The 14,933-nt window shown below is 40.3% G+C and overlaps 2 protein-coding genes across 9 annotated transcripts in view; both read right to left on the bottom strand.

Moving 5' to 3' along the window:
• Positions 1–8,628, bottom strand: part of LOC106808956 (cytochrome P450 1A1-like) — a 19,296-nt gene extending 10,668 nt beyond the window's left edge. The window contains exons 1-9 of the mRNA XM_014811889.1: positions 8,203–8,628; positions 5,249–5,425; positions 4,837–5,016; positions 4,564–4,657; positions 2,677–2,832; positions 2,259–2,470; positions 1,991–2,107; positions 1,313–1,417; positions 429–563 (exon numbers count right to left, since the gene is read on the bottom strand). Coding sequence (XP_014667375.1) covers positions 429–563; positions 1,313–1,417; positions 1,991–2,107; positions 2,259–2,470; positions 2,677–2,832; positions 4,564–4,657; positions 4,837–5,016; positions 5,249–5,414 — 1,165 coding nt within the window. The 5' untranslated portion in view covers positions 5,415–5,425; positions 8,203–8,628. The remainder of the gene's footprint in view (positions 1–428; positions 564–1,312; positions 1,418–1,990; positions 2,108–2,258; positions 2,471–2,676; positions 2,833–4,563; positions 4,658–4,836; positions 5,017–5,248; positions 5,426–8,202) is intronic.
• A 1,497-nt stretch (positions 8,629–10,125) lies between these two features.
• Positions 10,126–14,933, bottom strand: part of LOC106808963 (steroid 17-alpha-hydroxylase/17,20 lyase-like) — a 23,903-nt gene continuing 19,095 nt past the window's right edge. For all 8 annotated transcript variants that reach the window (XM_014811897.1, XM_014811894.1, XM_014811895.1 and 5 more), the window contains 8 exons: positions 14,585–14,764; positions 14,333–14,426; positions 13,871–14,029; positions 13,404–13,615; positions 11,595–11,711; positions 11,101–11,205; positions 10,857–10,991; positions 10,126–10,538 (listed from right to left, as the gene is read on the bottom strand). In XM_014811897.1, the coding sequence (XP_014667383.1) occupies positions 10,195–10,538; positions 10,857–10,991; positions 11,101–11,205; positions 11,595–11,711; positions 13,404–13,615; positions 13,871–14,029; positions 14,333–14,426; positions 14,585–14,764 (1,346 nt within the window). In that variant the 3' untranslated portion in view covers positions 10,126–10,194. The remainder of the gene's footprint in view (positions 10,539–10,856; positions 10,992–11,100; positions 11,206–11,594; positions 11,712–13,403; positions 13,616–13,870; positions 14,030–14,332; positions 14,427–14,584; positions 14,765–14,933) is intronic.

The raw sequence follows: 14,933 nt of genomic DNA, 5'->3' as shown, positions 1-14,933 counted from the left end.
TACTGCGACGCCATCTTGCATGAGGTTATGCGACTTCGACTACCTGCCAGCCTTGCTCTTCCTCACAGCACTACTGTAGATACGACCGTTGGTAAGAATTAACTACATTATCAGGAGTCTATCAATATTGATAGATTGATAGATTGATAGATTGATAGATTGATAGACTCCTGACATTATCGTATATAGAAGAATTTGCTGGATTAGATTCCACGCGTTACTACTTCGTTGACGAAAATTTTTCACACACGTCTAGTAAAGGTTTACAAAATAATGCCACAATATATAAGTAATATCTGGGGACCTCGGTTAGAGGAAAAACAAAGGGTTCCTTAGTGCCTGGTTTTTAGCTCACTTGAATCTATCAATCTATCAATCTATCAATCTATCAATATTGATAGACTCCTGATAATGTAGTTAATTCTTACCAACGGTCGTATCTACAGTAGTGCTGTGAGGAAGAGCAAGGCTGGCAGGTAGTCGAAGTCGCATAACCTCATGCAAGATGGCGTCGCAGTATGGCAGATTTTGCTTGTCGTGAAAGTTAACCAGCCGTTCGTGACCTACAAGGATATTATCAGCGTTATAAAGATACAGTCAGGGTTACGGACAGGTACCTCTGTAAAGGGCATTGCAATATAATTGCTGACCAAATCCAATCAAACTCATATCTATGTAATAAAAGAGATATGTAGAGATCTATGTAATATCTATGTCTCTCTACGCTCACGATCAAAATGATCAAAAAAAAACTCATTGCTAATTACGTGACGGAAAAAATGTAAATTTATACCAAAAAAATCATTTTTCTTATTTCTCAAAAACAGCAGAGTTGGAATTGGGACCTAAACTTTTAGTCATAAGTTGTTCATAGTATGAACTAAGAAACGGTCCCTATAAATTTTTTAAATGGTTTACTTTTAGGAAAAAAGTTGAAAAGATGCACGAAAACCTGCAATTTCTTTGTAAGATACAACAATATCGTAAATAAAGAGCCATAACTTCTAAAATGAAAAATTTGAAAAACTTAGAAAAAAAATTTCAGGGACCGTTTTTTAGTTTTAAAATCATTTTAAAAAATAAATTTACAATTTTTGCCGTCACGTAATTAGCAATAATTTTGTTATGATTTTTTTCATCGTGAGCATAGAGAGACATCTCTTTTATTAAATAGATGTGTTTGATTGAATTTGGCGAGCAGTTATGTTGCAATGAGCTTTACAGAGGTACCTGTCCGTAACCCTAAATGTATTCTTAAGCAATTTTCTTCTAATATTCATTGTCAATAATAGACTGGAATAGACATATATACCAACAATATTGTCGATCTCGTCCTGTCCTATTTTCTGAATCTCTGGGTATGCCACCATGAACTTAATGCACCACAATAATGTCATTGATGTTGTATCAGTCCCAGCTATTCAAAGAAAAACATTTATAGTCGAGTTATCATCTAGCGAATTGATATATATGCTATCAGAATGATATTAATAGCACGTTTAACTCTAGGTATTGTTATTCTGTGACATTCGTATTCAGGAAAAAACAGACATCTCTCCAGATATATATAGCTTTTAATCTCTTTAACACCATGAACTTAATGCACCACAATAATGTCATTGATGTTGTATCAGTCCCAGCTATTCAAAGAAAAACATTTATAGTCGAGTTATCATCTAGCGAATTGATATATATGCTATCAGAATGATATTAATAGCACGTTTAACTCTAGGTATTGTTATTCTGTGACATTCGTATTCAGGAAAAAACAGACATCTCTCCAGATATATATAGCTTTTAATCTCTTTAGTTTGTTTTTGCAACTAAATAAATAATCTAAAGAATACATCGTTGTTTTCTACATAATATAAATAACTAAATATGTCAGTTCAGAAGCTTGGTATTTATTAATACGTGCATGTGTTTCTCTGCAATAAAGTAAGTTCTGCAATGTTTGTAAAGTATGTTCATACGTGTTACTCATACGTACCTCCGAAAATGTCGAGTAATGTTTCCACGATATGGGTTTCCGTTATTTTATCACTGTCTTCCGTAGGCATATTCTGGTGTGCAAGAATAAGGTAATCACAAAGATCTCGAATGTCACCTAGCAAAACCAGACAATTCTTAATTTCAACATCTAGACATCTAAACGGTGGTCCAATGATGATACTGCCCATATAATGTACGTATATCCAATGATGTACGTCATCTTTATAATACGTTCCTTCAATTATCGTAAGAGTCAGATTACTTACTCCTCGTGAATGTGTCTTTGTGTCGCTGATACTCTTTCCGGCCCCTTCTAGTGTATTCAGCATTAAGGTCCAGAAGACGTTTTTGTGCAGCAGTCCGCGGGAGGTATCTAAGAGCGCTAATAAAGTCTGGTGCAAAACCACTGCTTATGAGTGCATTTGCTTCATTGGCTATTGCCACCATCCTAAGAAACTCGGGATCATCCAGGTGGAAACTGTGAAGAACACTGAAAATTACTTTAAGGGCAACGGTTGATCAATGTAACCTAAACCTGGCAATATATCGTTTTTCTCTGACAAAACAAACATAAAACCTTTAAATAAATCACGTGCCGACTCCTTTCTCCTTGGCTATATTCGCTTTTTTAATATGTACGTCACTCTTCATAGTTACCACTAGATTCCTGTACATTACGCCTACCTTCTCCCATACGTCATTGCATAGATGATGTTATATACGCAGTTGTACACATAGCTTTTTGGGTTAAATGGTTCATGAATTTTATCAAACATCTGTGAAATATCATTGAAGCTTTCGTGAATTTTCTGTACCAACACGTCCTTAGAGGCAAAGTGTCTGGAACAATAATTAGTACAAAATCAAATTAGAACGGGGATCCGGATAATTGGTCACATGAAATTTGGTCACCGGAAATTGGTAAGAGAAAAATTGGTCACCTCATGGTTTGCTGCCACAAGGGGGAAAGAGGAAGGCGTGTGGGAGGAGGAACATCTGAGGTGAAGGAGAAAGGGATGAGAGAGAGGGGGCATGGGTAAGGCATGGGGGCGGTGAAGAGCAGGAGAAAACGATGATGAAGGAAAGAAGTCGGATTAGGTCAAATGAGGAGAGGAGAAGTTGGAAGGGAATGAGATGGAGGAGGAGAGCTGGAGAGATGGAGGAGGATATTGGAGACGGTAGAGGAATTGGGGAAGAGATAGAGGAGGAGGATGAGGAGGAGGCAGAGGAAGAAGAAGAAGGAAAAAAGAGAAGGATGAGGAGTAGAGAATGTGGATAAGGCGCAGGACGATGGTGGTGGTAAAGGAAGGGTAGGAAGGGGGAGGTTGGAAAAGGAAGGAGGTAGGAGAGGAGGGAGGAGGAGGAAGGAGTGGGAGAAAGTGGCGGTGAAGTTGGATTAAGGTACATGAAGAGAGGGAAGATGATATTGAAACAGCTGGAAGAGAGGGGAGGCGGTACATCGGGACAAGGGGAAAGGGTCGATGAGGAACTAATTACATCTCCGCAATTCTAAAAATTCGATGAATATTAGGGAAAAAAAATTAAATATCTGCGGTTGACAGGACGCTCAGGCAGCAGCAGCGCCCAATATGAACACACGACCACACCCTACCGTCGCGAAATTAATTACTTGTTTAACAAACAGTTAGAGTACATCAGATATGATCAATTATACCTGTTATTTTTATTTTGTTATTACCATTTTTATTTTTAATAACCTGTTTAGTAAACATTGTAAAACATCAGATATGTTTAATCCCAAAATGTGCTTGTATAGTTTCAGGAGTAGATAATAGGGAAGGAGTGTGACTTCAATAAACAAGGGAAATTCGTCATTTACTAGCCTTATAATACCTACGATTTACTACGCGTAACTCATCCAACTTGAGCTCAAATCGGACACAGTACATTCGACCATCATCGTACCAGATCGTTTCCTCGTAGACACCCGCAATCCGGAGATACAGACTAAAACATACGACACGATTCTCCAATCTTTGTCCATTAATCAACCGTAGCAATCGCCTATACTTCAAACAAAAGGCAGCTACTAACCACACTGCGCGGGGCTTGCGCTCACGGCGAGGCGCTGTGGCTAGCAGGGTGATTAGGCATCAACGCAACACTCGGCGAGATAACCTTTGACCCGGTAGACAGCTACAATGTAAGCCTGTATGTCATACCGGCATGCCGGCACGCACGCACGCCAATCCGCTATCAGCAGCAGCTCCCTGCGAGCCACAGCGCCTCGCCGTGAGCGCAAGCCCCGTGGACAGTGTGGTTAGTAGCTGCCTTTTGTTTGAAGTATAGGCGATTGCTACGGTTGATTAATGGACAAAGATTGGAGAATCGTGTCGTATGTTTTAGTCTGTATCTCCGGATTGCGGGTGTCTACAAGGAAACGATCTGGTACGATGATGGTCGAATGTACTGTGTCCGATTTGAGCTCAAGTTGGATGAGTTACGCGTAGTAAATCGTAGGTATTATAAGGCTAGTAAATGACGAATTTCCCTTGTTTATTGAAGTCACACTCCTTCCCTATTATCTACTCCTGATAGTTTCACGCTCACCTAAAAGCACTGTGGGCAAGCTTGCGCTGAAGTTGCCAAACTGGGGTAAATGGTGCCATGGCGATGTCTTTAAACCCCTCCGTGATTACTTCAGCTATTAATTATAACAGCGAAAAGGTCAAAACATACCGCCAAAAAAGTACACAATAAAAGCAAATCAACACATCTAGCGCAATTACCCACTATTGTCTTAAAAATGTATTAACTCAATATATAAATGCATGACAATTGATTTGTGAATTTTACATTATGATTTCGTGGTCATTTGCTTACATGTCCAGTTTTTTGGACGTCCAGCAAAGTCATTCTGTTTCGTCACTAGCGCTTCAATAGCTTGATCCATACGATTAATGATGACACAAGGTACAGTGCCGAGGTCCAGTCGAATCACAGGTCCATACGTATATACTAGGTCATGGCAGTACTTGTACAACGGCGAATAATAATACGTTTCTAGAATGTACAACACCGCATAAGAGCAATTAAAAACGACATTTACTTTTAGTTCAGTTTACTTTTAGTTCAGTACTTTTAGTACTGTGCTTATAATATAATTAATATAATTTGCTTATGATATAACTGGTGCACATGTAATTCTATGGTCAGTATCGAAGAACTATAACATCAAATGTCTGTCAATTTTACACTAGTCAGGATTCACCTGAGCACGCTTAATTCTACTCACGATGAAGGTTTCCTATGATGGGAAGACGCATTGGTCCAGGTGGTAGCCGGTACGGTTTTCTCATCATGAAATACAGTATGACCGTGGCAGTGAAGAGCGTCAGCAACACTCTCCAGTCTCCCAGAAAAAGGAGAAGCCAGCGGACCAGTTTTCCTTCTAAAGCCATTATAGTGTGTTCTACGAAAAAAAAACGGAAATAGAAAATAATGGGCTATTGTAAGCACCAAGTTGGCATGTGTGGTTGCCTATACTGCTGACAAACGTATAGTAGGGCCTAGTCATTGTGGTGAGAATGACTAGTGCCGTCCTTTAAAAACCACCGGCAGATCTAAGCGTTTATAGATCGCCCTATATTGCGTCCACACATAAATAAATTCAGAATAAATTGCAGTGAAATTTCTGTGACAACTGTAGGTTGATACGTTCTATCGGTGGTTTTAAGTGGTAACCCTTTGCATGCTACATTCGCTACACACGCGCGCCCGCACGCACGCACGCACGCACACACACACACCATGCACCACTCACCACGCTCGCGCACGCACACGCACGCATATATATATATATATATATAGTGAACCTCCTCGATAAGTAAAATGATGTCAAATTGGGATATTGCACGCAGATGTCCAGCTAGGTGGTGCGTCGCACGAGTACACCGCCCGCATGCCGCTATGCACCTCTATAATTTTGTTGCGTGCATGCTGCGTATTTGTGTGTCGCAGAGAAGCATTTGAACGACATTTACAGGAAATTATCGGCAATAATAGGCGAAAGAGAGTAGAGAAACATTAAAAATTTGGTAGTAAATACGTTTTAAATTTCGTGTTTATTTACCATAATTATAATTATTATTGAGACATTCGAAGTGCCCATGGTGCGCCGTACACATACTATACGTTACGCATACTTATAAATGCAAAGCTTGTATTAAACCCATCTTCCCCTTTCGCACGCGGTTGTAGGAAAATTAATCACAGGAAATCTGGTCACATGGAAAATTAGTCACAAGAAAATTAGTCACAAATAGTAAACCTCGGTAAACTAATACTGTACGTCATCCTCCTTCCTTCTTCTCGTTCACGCCTCTCCCCATTCCTCCTTACTATGCACCCCCTTTTTCCGTCTCATCCACCATCATTTACATCCCTCATTCGTTCCCTTCTTCCACTCATTCCCCTCCTCCCGCCTCCTCCTGCTTCATCTACCAGTTCCTTCCTGCACCCTCCTATTTTACTGTTCTTCACAGGCTCCCCCTCCTCCACCTTCTTCCCGAACTTCTTTCACTTCTTCCTCCACTACATCCTTCCTTATGCTGGCTCCTATGCATCCTACTTTCTTCTCCACCTCCCACCATTTCTTTCTTTACTTTCTCACTTTCTCCTATCTGCTTCTCCAATTTCTCCCTCCTCATCCCCTGCTACTTTCGCCCGTCCTTAACTTTCTCACCCTTCTCTATTATTCTTTCTCTATCTCTCGCATCCTCCCTTCCTCCTCATTCTATATTTCCTCCTCCTCCACCATCTTCTTCTTCTTCTTCTGCTCACCCTGTGCCCCCCACCCCGGCTCCATCCTCTTTCATTATTGTGGTAGCAAACCCAGGTTTACTATTATTTGTGATTAAATTTCCTGTGACCCGTTTTCCATCTGCCAATTCCCCTATGGCCACTTTTCCTGTGGCAAGTTTCTCTGATACACTCGCACGCTCACAGGCATAGTGTACTGCCGGTGAATAGATGCCGGTTGTGATTTCTGACGATACAGGTGTGTTATTTTTCAGTCTAAATAATGCACAAAGTGTATAAATGAGCAGTGCCAGTATTTGAGCAACATATAGGTAAAATTATTAGCGGCTTCTTAGGAATTGGTAGCTAGCTACTATATGTATAAAGGGTTCGGTTCCATACATTTGTCCGAGCCGTACCTATAGATCTAGATATATACTGTACCGCCCTGTGTAAGTACTAAGCAGCAGGCTGGCTAACGCCTATGTCCCCCAGCGTACTGCCGGAACGTACCCTGGGTACGGTCCGGTATACCGGAATGTACCCTGGTACTATCTAATATGCCGGACCGTACCTCGCCTACTCCACTAACGAGTCTAGGGAGTCGCCTACGCCTACTCCGCTAACCGCTAACGGGCCTAATCCTAACCGCTAACCATATAAATAGTTACGGCAGTACGTTCCGGCAGTACCGCTGGGGACATAGACCTATGAGCTCCATTAGGAGTGTTCCCAACTTTGATATCATTATGATTAATGATTGACAATCCTAACCCTAACCCTAACCTAAATGACATTAAACCACAAACTAATATATGACCACATCTATATATATATATATATATGTGTGTGTGTTATTATGACCATTAATGACATTAAAGTTGGGAACACTCCTAATGGAGTATCACCCAGCAGGGGCTTAGGGCGGTACAGTACTGCTATATGCACTGCTTCCTTTTCCAGGGCTGCCAACTCTCACGCATTGACCGTGAGACTCACGCATTTTGACTTAATCTCACGCTCTCACGCTGATCTTACAATATCTCACGCACAGCAAAAAATGGCGAGTTATCTCACGCAATATCTCTTCAAGAATAAAACGCTGAAATATCTCACGCACAGCAAAAACAATCTTACAATTCTGAAAACAGTCATTTAGTATGCACCAATTGCACAAATTGAAATTATGAAATGCAAAAGCTTCCTACCGTGGGAGGTGAGAAACACCCTAATTCACACCCACCCACCGCTCGGTCGCTTCGCTCCCTCGCATCTCACTCTCACCTATCACCTAATGTTGGCAGCCCTGCTTTTCTATGCTACTAAGAATCTGCATGAAACACACGTATGACATATATAAACGCCATTCACTACTCCTATAACTCGCGCTCTCCCTTTATATATATATATATATATATATATATAAATATATAGTTCTATATTGCTCACCGCGAACACCGTTTGCATATGGAAAACTTCGTACTGACTGCCGATGAATTTTTTACACGACAAATTGAGCACTACTGTGCGTATCCCAGTTACCTACTGCACTTGGGTCTATATATAGACAGGACTTTGGATTAGTGAATTGACCGCCCAGCAATGGGGTGGCGCCACTGTGCAAGGACTGTACTGGAACCATATGGCCATGTGTACAGGTGGCCACAACATACACATATAACAGCAAACGGTACTCTAAGCCACACGCACTTGGGACAGAGTCAGTAAAATCTGAAAATTATAGTCTGTATATCAACTTGCCACTGATCTGTGATCTGTGATCTGTTTTGTTTGATCTGATCTAATCTTGTTCTGTGTCGCCATTATAATGATATATATCAGTAGATAATAGGGAACCCCCGGAATAGATAATAGAGTTCCCTATTATCTAATCCTGATATATATAGAAGTATATATATATACTTTATATATACTATATATAGATAGATACATAGATAAAGAGAGAGAGAGAGAGAGAGAGAGAGAGAGAAAGAAAGAGAGAGAAAGAGAAAGAGAGACAGAGATATGGGGAAGAGCGAGAGACATATAGAGCGAAGGGGCAGCGAGGGCGAAAAGAGAGAGCTAGAATGCGGGATAGTGCGGCGAGAGGTGAGCAAGGGTGAGAGGGGGGAAGAAGTGAGCAAGGGAGAGTGGAAAAAACACAGGAGGAAGAGTGGGGTGCCTTGACACGCACATATATACGTAGAAAATTACACAAGCATGGATGAATTTTGCAAGGATATTAAACTTCGGCAGTTTATAGTAATCAGTAGGTTTTTGTACCCAGCACTAGAGGGGAGGGGGCAGCTGTGTATGCTGACCAAACCATTCATGGTGTGGCGAAGTCGATCCTGTCCGTGTGTTGCCTGTCATCTCCTTGTACTATCGTCAACGTTACAGTTATAAAGTAATTGTGATCATGCAGGAATTAATCTTATAGGTGGCGCGATCAAGAGAGCGTGTGCACGCACGAGATTGTGATGTCAGGCGAGCGTGCTCGCTCTCTTGACGGCCAGCAGTCAAAGAGGGCGGACTTGTTATCAGCACAATCTCTACTGTGATGTGTTAATTATAGGCCGGATGGCTAGGACGTTTATATTTGTTGTGTAAGCGAGGAGAGCATCGTCGCGCGCGCAGTGAGAGCAGAGTGAATCTCTAACGCGGTGAGATGCAGAGATAGAGTAAGAGTGGGGACGTGTTGTGCGCCAGCACCCAGCATAGTACTGGTAGGTGAGAGTGGATCGCTGCTGTGACTGGCGACCACTCTGACGTATAATACGTAGTGCGTCAATAAAAGCATTGTTCTGCACGTCTCTTGTTGCTGTTCGTTTCGTCCTCGAGTCTTGGTAGAATCTGGGTGGGAGACAAGGCCATACACAGGAAATTTTCAGTGGGGGGGGGGCAGTAGCAAGGGCGTGTAGAGGTGTAACTTGCGAGCACGCGAAGGGGGGTCTGAATTTTTTTGAAATTAGACCCCCTCAGATGCGTTTTCTGCACGAGCAGGGGTCCTCAGCTGCTGAGAAAATCGCGTTGGCCACTGACGTGGCCTATGGAGTGCAAAGGGTTAAATTATAAAAACTGTGTCTTGAAATTAAATTTCTGGGGAGCAACTGCCCCCCCCCCCGCTATGTACGGCCATGGTGGGAGACGTAACGTCCCGAGGAGAACTTCGGCCACACATGAACCTACTATACGATCACAGATAGAGGGTAAGCAGGTGGCAAAAGAAGGCAAAGCGTTACAATGGTTTTCCCAGCCGAGTGTTCCATCCAAGCAAATACTATTACGCGACCGAGCAGCTGTTATTGCATGCTCTTCACACTCGAACATACCTGTGAACTCGTGGCACCATCGTAGAGGAAAAAATAGAAATACTCCAACACCATGTTCCTTTAATTAGATATATGCAATTTCCACGGATAGATCATGATGCAGATAAATTTATAGCCTAATCTTTATAACAATCCTAAACGGCTTCGGATCCATTGCAAGTGGAGATGGCTTTGGTTCGAAGTCAACAGATTCCCCTGGCTCACTCCAGCTATATCGCTGTAGCAAGCACGTGAAAAATACGAAAAGATCTATCTTCGCAATAGACTCTCCGAGGCAAACACGTCTCCCGGCAGAGAACGGGAGGAAGCTAGGCATCTTGGGCCTGATGGAACCATGCTCGTCAAGAAACCGTGTTGGATCAAACTTCTCAGGATCAGTCCAGTATGCTGGATCGTGATGGAGTCCGTAGAGGTTGAACATCACCATCGTGTCTTTTGGGACGTCATAACCACCTAAATAAAAACATGTAAAAACAGGTTTCTCAGATGATGCTTGTATGTCAAATCTTACTTCTTGTTCATGGCTCTTTAATAATTGATGCCTCAGGTTCATTCTTCCCTCTGATATACATAATTGTATACACGTTGCAGGTACTGCTGTGTGACTGTTTGGAATTAAAATATAATTAACCTGCACTACCTGTTACTACTATACAATATCCTTTGAGCCATGAATTTCATGATTGTATCCATACATGAGACAATGCAGTCGTATTGGAGCAACGCATCATAATTGTCGCATCAATAAATCGTTACAACTCTAGTACATACCAACAGTCGTGTCCACAGTAGTTTTGTGGGGTACACCAAAGACGGCAGGCAGTCGTAGTCGCATGACCTCATGCAGGATGGCGTCACAGTATGGCAGATTTTGCTTATCGTGGAAGTTAACTAGACGATCTTGACCTAGAAAGAAGAAGTGAACTAAAACTATACTAACTACTATATAAGTCTATGCAAGTTTATATCCCTTTTTAGATAAAAAAAATTGCTAGAAATCATCATCAATACTTACCAACAAAATTGTCAATCTCGTCCTGTCCTTTTTTCTGAATCTCTGGGTATGCCACCATGAACTTAATGCACCACAATAATGTCATTGCTGTTGTATCTGTCCCAGCTAATCCATGAAAGAAAATATTTATAGTTAATTTACATTACAACTGACTATATAGAAATTTGATAAATTTCATTTAATTTAATGGAAATTCCTGGAGAGTATTTATGTCATGTGGCAGTTTTATGTGATGTCAGAGTAACATCAATAGTGAATTTAACTCTAGGTTTTTCCAGGCTACATAATCTCATCAGATATATTATCGAATCACTTTTGTTTGCTTTTGTAATTGAACCAAACAATTTCGTTGTTGCTTTCGACTAAATACTTTAAACATTACGATTTCAAAAACGCGTTGATTATTAATCAATGCATTTTTCTATGCAAGTAAACAAAGTCTATGTAAGTTTTGTATGGTTTGTAAAGTATGCCTATATGAGGTTCATACGTACCCCCAAATATGTCCAATAATGTCTGCACAATATGGGTTTCAGTAAGCATATCACGTTCTTCTTCCGGCATATCTTGATGTGCAAGAATCAGGTCATCACACAGATCTCGAATGTCATCTAAGGAAATTAAGCGATAATTATTATTAAGACCTAAAGCTACAAACAACGATCTTACAATACTGCAAATAGGTGCATCTATTATAGGGACGATACAGGTAGCTCACAATATGATCCGTATCACGATACAGCCTTCAAGATATGATACGTATCCCGATACAATGTTCAGGATACGATATAGTATCGCGATAATTTTAAAGAGAAATTACCTAGCAAACTATACACTCAACTGGGACTCAATCATGTGAACGCTTACAAATCAGTATCGTGGAGTGCTTTGCAAACTACTGCTATGCAATCCGAATTGTGTTGTTTCTTGATTTTGGATGAAACTACGCTACAAAATAATATAGATTTTAGTCAGTAGTAAGGTGTCAAGTGACAAGCGACGCTCTAAAAATAGGAAAATAGGAATTTCATATGTGAAAAAATAGGAGGGAAAATAGGAATTTTGATGAGAAAATATATGTGAAATAAGAATATTTGTTGCGTTAGATGGCCTCCCAACACCCCTACAGCCATCCTGATCCACCACAAATGGTTTTATTAATATACATATTTGGAGTTACATCACATGCGAACAATATTTTGAGGTTTTAATGAGAAATGCATGTTAAAATTGATAAGCAGTTTATACATGCATAATCAGCCATACATGTAGACTACTCCAAAATAGTATGACGTACATGTATACATGGGCGGATCCGGCTTTTTGAAAAAGGGAGGTCCAGTAAGAAATAAAGGGCACTTTTATAAAAAGGTGCCGAAGGCAGCTTATGTGCCGTGTCTAAGGCACATTGCCACTTGGGGGGGGGGGTTAGGGGGACCTCCCCCAAGAAATATTTTAAAAATTGGTGCATTCTGAGAGCATCTGAGCAGTAATTTTGATGTCTAGAATGCAAGATGGAATTCCAAATGTTTAAGCAGAAAATTATCTTTTATGTGTTTTCCCTTTTTTGGGGTAAAAAAGTGGGGGTCTGGACCCCCTGGACCCCCCCTCTAGATACACATACCACATCCAACTGAGAAACAACTTTACTGAAATACAATCTGTGATAGTAAAGAGTATATTACGTTAATCTAAAGTAAGGGATGGGGGTCTGGGGGTGCTCCCCCAGTAAATTTTTGAAAATTGGGTCACCTGAAATGTAAATTCCTGCATTCTGAGAATGATACATACAATTCTGGATTCAGGAAAATGAAAAGCCCTCAAAAATAGGAAAAAATAGGAGAAAATAGGAATTGCCCAGAAAATAGGAAAAAATTGGAAAAATAGGAACTTGACGCCCTGCAGTAGAGTACTGATATGTGTATCACGATTGGTCAAAGGTATCGATACGTGTATCGTAAAGGTTTGTATTGTGATACATCGATATATTGACGAATCATTTCACCCCTAGCAGCTATATATCTCAAATACAAAATTGCAACTAGTTACATCTAAAACGTGTTTCTGTGCTTAATAGACCAATCGATATGAAAGAGATAACCGCACCGCCCTTGGATATTGTGGCTATGTTGCTCATGCTAGACCAGTTTATACACAGTTTATGTTTTTCACAAGTGCATGCCAAAGAGCTGGTGACAAGAATTGCCTTTTAGAACATATCACAGAAATTATTAAGTAAAACTGCTTGCCAATCATGCCAGGTAGGTAAAATTCAAAAGAAGTAAAATATTCAGATTGCTTACTCCTCGTGAATGTATCTTTGTGACGCTGATACTCTTCGTGGCCCAACTTTAACGTGATATCACACAATTCCAAAATGCGTTTTTGCGCAGCAGTCCGCGGGAGGTATCTAAGAGCATTGATGAAGTCTGGTGCAAAACCACCGCCAAAAAGTTCATTTGCTTCATTGATAACGGATATCAACCTCAGAAACTCCGGATCATCAATAGAGAACCTGTGAACAAACTGTACCGATTAGTTGAAAAGCAACAGCTGATTACTGTGATCAAAACTCGTTAATATGCTTTGTTTTTCTTGGGAAGAACCCAATCATAATTAATGAATTTTTAGGATATTTCACTCTAACTGCTCATTTGCTTAAAAATTCTTGGTTACACTCAGCTTTACTTTTTAAATATCTTTTTAATACTATTTAAATAGATATTGCACTTATAATGGTTACCACTAAATTCCTCTACATTACTCCTACCTTTTCCCATACGTCATTGCATAGATAACGTTATACATGCAGTTGTACACGTAGCTTCTTGGGTCAAACGGTTCATTAATTTTTTCAAGAACCTGGGAAACATCACTGAAGCTTTCGTGGATTTTTTGTACTAACACGTCCTTAGAGGCAGCAAAGTGTCTGGAAAATTAATAGAAAAATAAATGAAATGATGTCTGGCTAAACTATATGTATTTGACATTTCCAGCTTAAAATCAACATCTCATTCAGTAATAGGTGGGGCCAGAGGTGTGGAGGGCATGGAGGGCTGCAGCGCATTACCAAGATTTAAAAGTTTGTTCTATTTCAGACTCCTATGTGAGCACATGTGCTGGTGTCTTTACCATAGGTGGGGACAAACACAAACAACTTGTTTTAACAAAGTCTGATATGGCAAATGCGTATACATGCAGAAACTCGCAGCTATATATAGATGACACTCACCTGAATGCACTGTGAGCAAGCTTGCGCTGAAGTTGCCAAACTGGGGAAAATGGCGCCATCGCAATATCTTTATACCCCTCCGTAAAGATTTCACCTATCAACAACAAAGATATCTAACCATGCAAACACTGGTACATAATATAGGTAAAATACAGTTATCATCTGAGCACAAACTATAAAATATTCTATACAAAAATGCAAGTTTAGCATATTTCATATAGATCATTAAATTTTTACAAACTCCTTGTTTACCTGTCCAGCTTTTTGGTCGTCCAGCAAAGTCATTCTGTTTCGTCACTAGTGCTTCAATAGCTTCATCCATACGATTAATGATCACAGTGGGAATGATGCCCATGTCTAGTCGAATCACAGGTCCATAAGTGAATGCCAAGTCATGGCAGTACTTATACAATGGGGCATAATAATATGTTTCTGAAATGTGCAACATTTTTCACGAGTACTAAATTACATGCAGTTATAAAGTAAGATTGGTAAATTGGTTAAAACATTACGAACTAGAGCACTCGGAGAGCACAGACCTCCGCCAAGGCAGCTGAATTCTCTCACCGTAAATTTTTTTATTTATTAATTAATTAATTAA

Source organism: Priapulus caudatus, unplaced genomic scaffold (genome assembly GCF_000485595.1).
Source record: "Priapulus caudatus unplaced genomic scaffold, Priapulus_caudatus-5.0.1 Scaffold318, whole genome shotgun sequence".
Lineage (NCBI taxonomy): Eukaryota > Metazoa > Priapulida > Priapulimorpha > Priapulimorphida > Priapulidae > Priapulus > Priapulus caudatus.
This window is presented reverse-complemented; position numbering and strand designations above follow the sequence as displayed.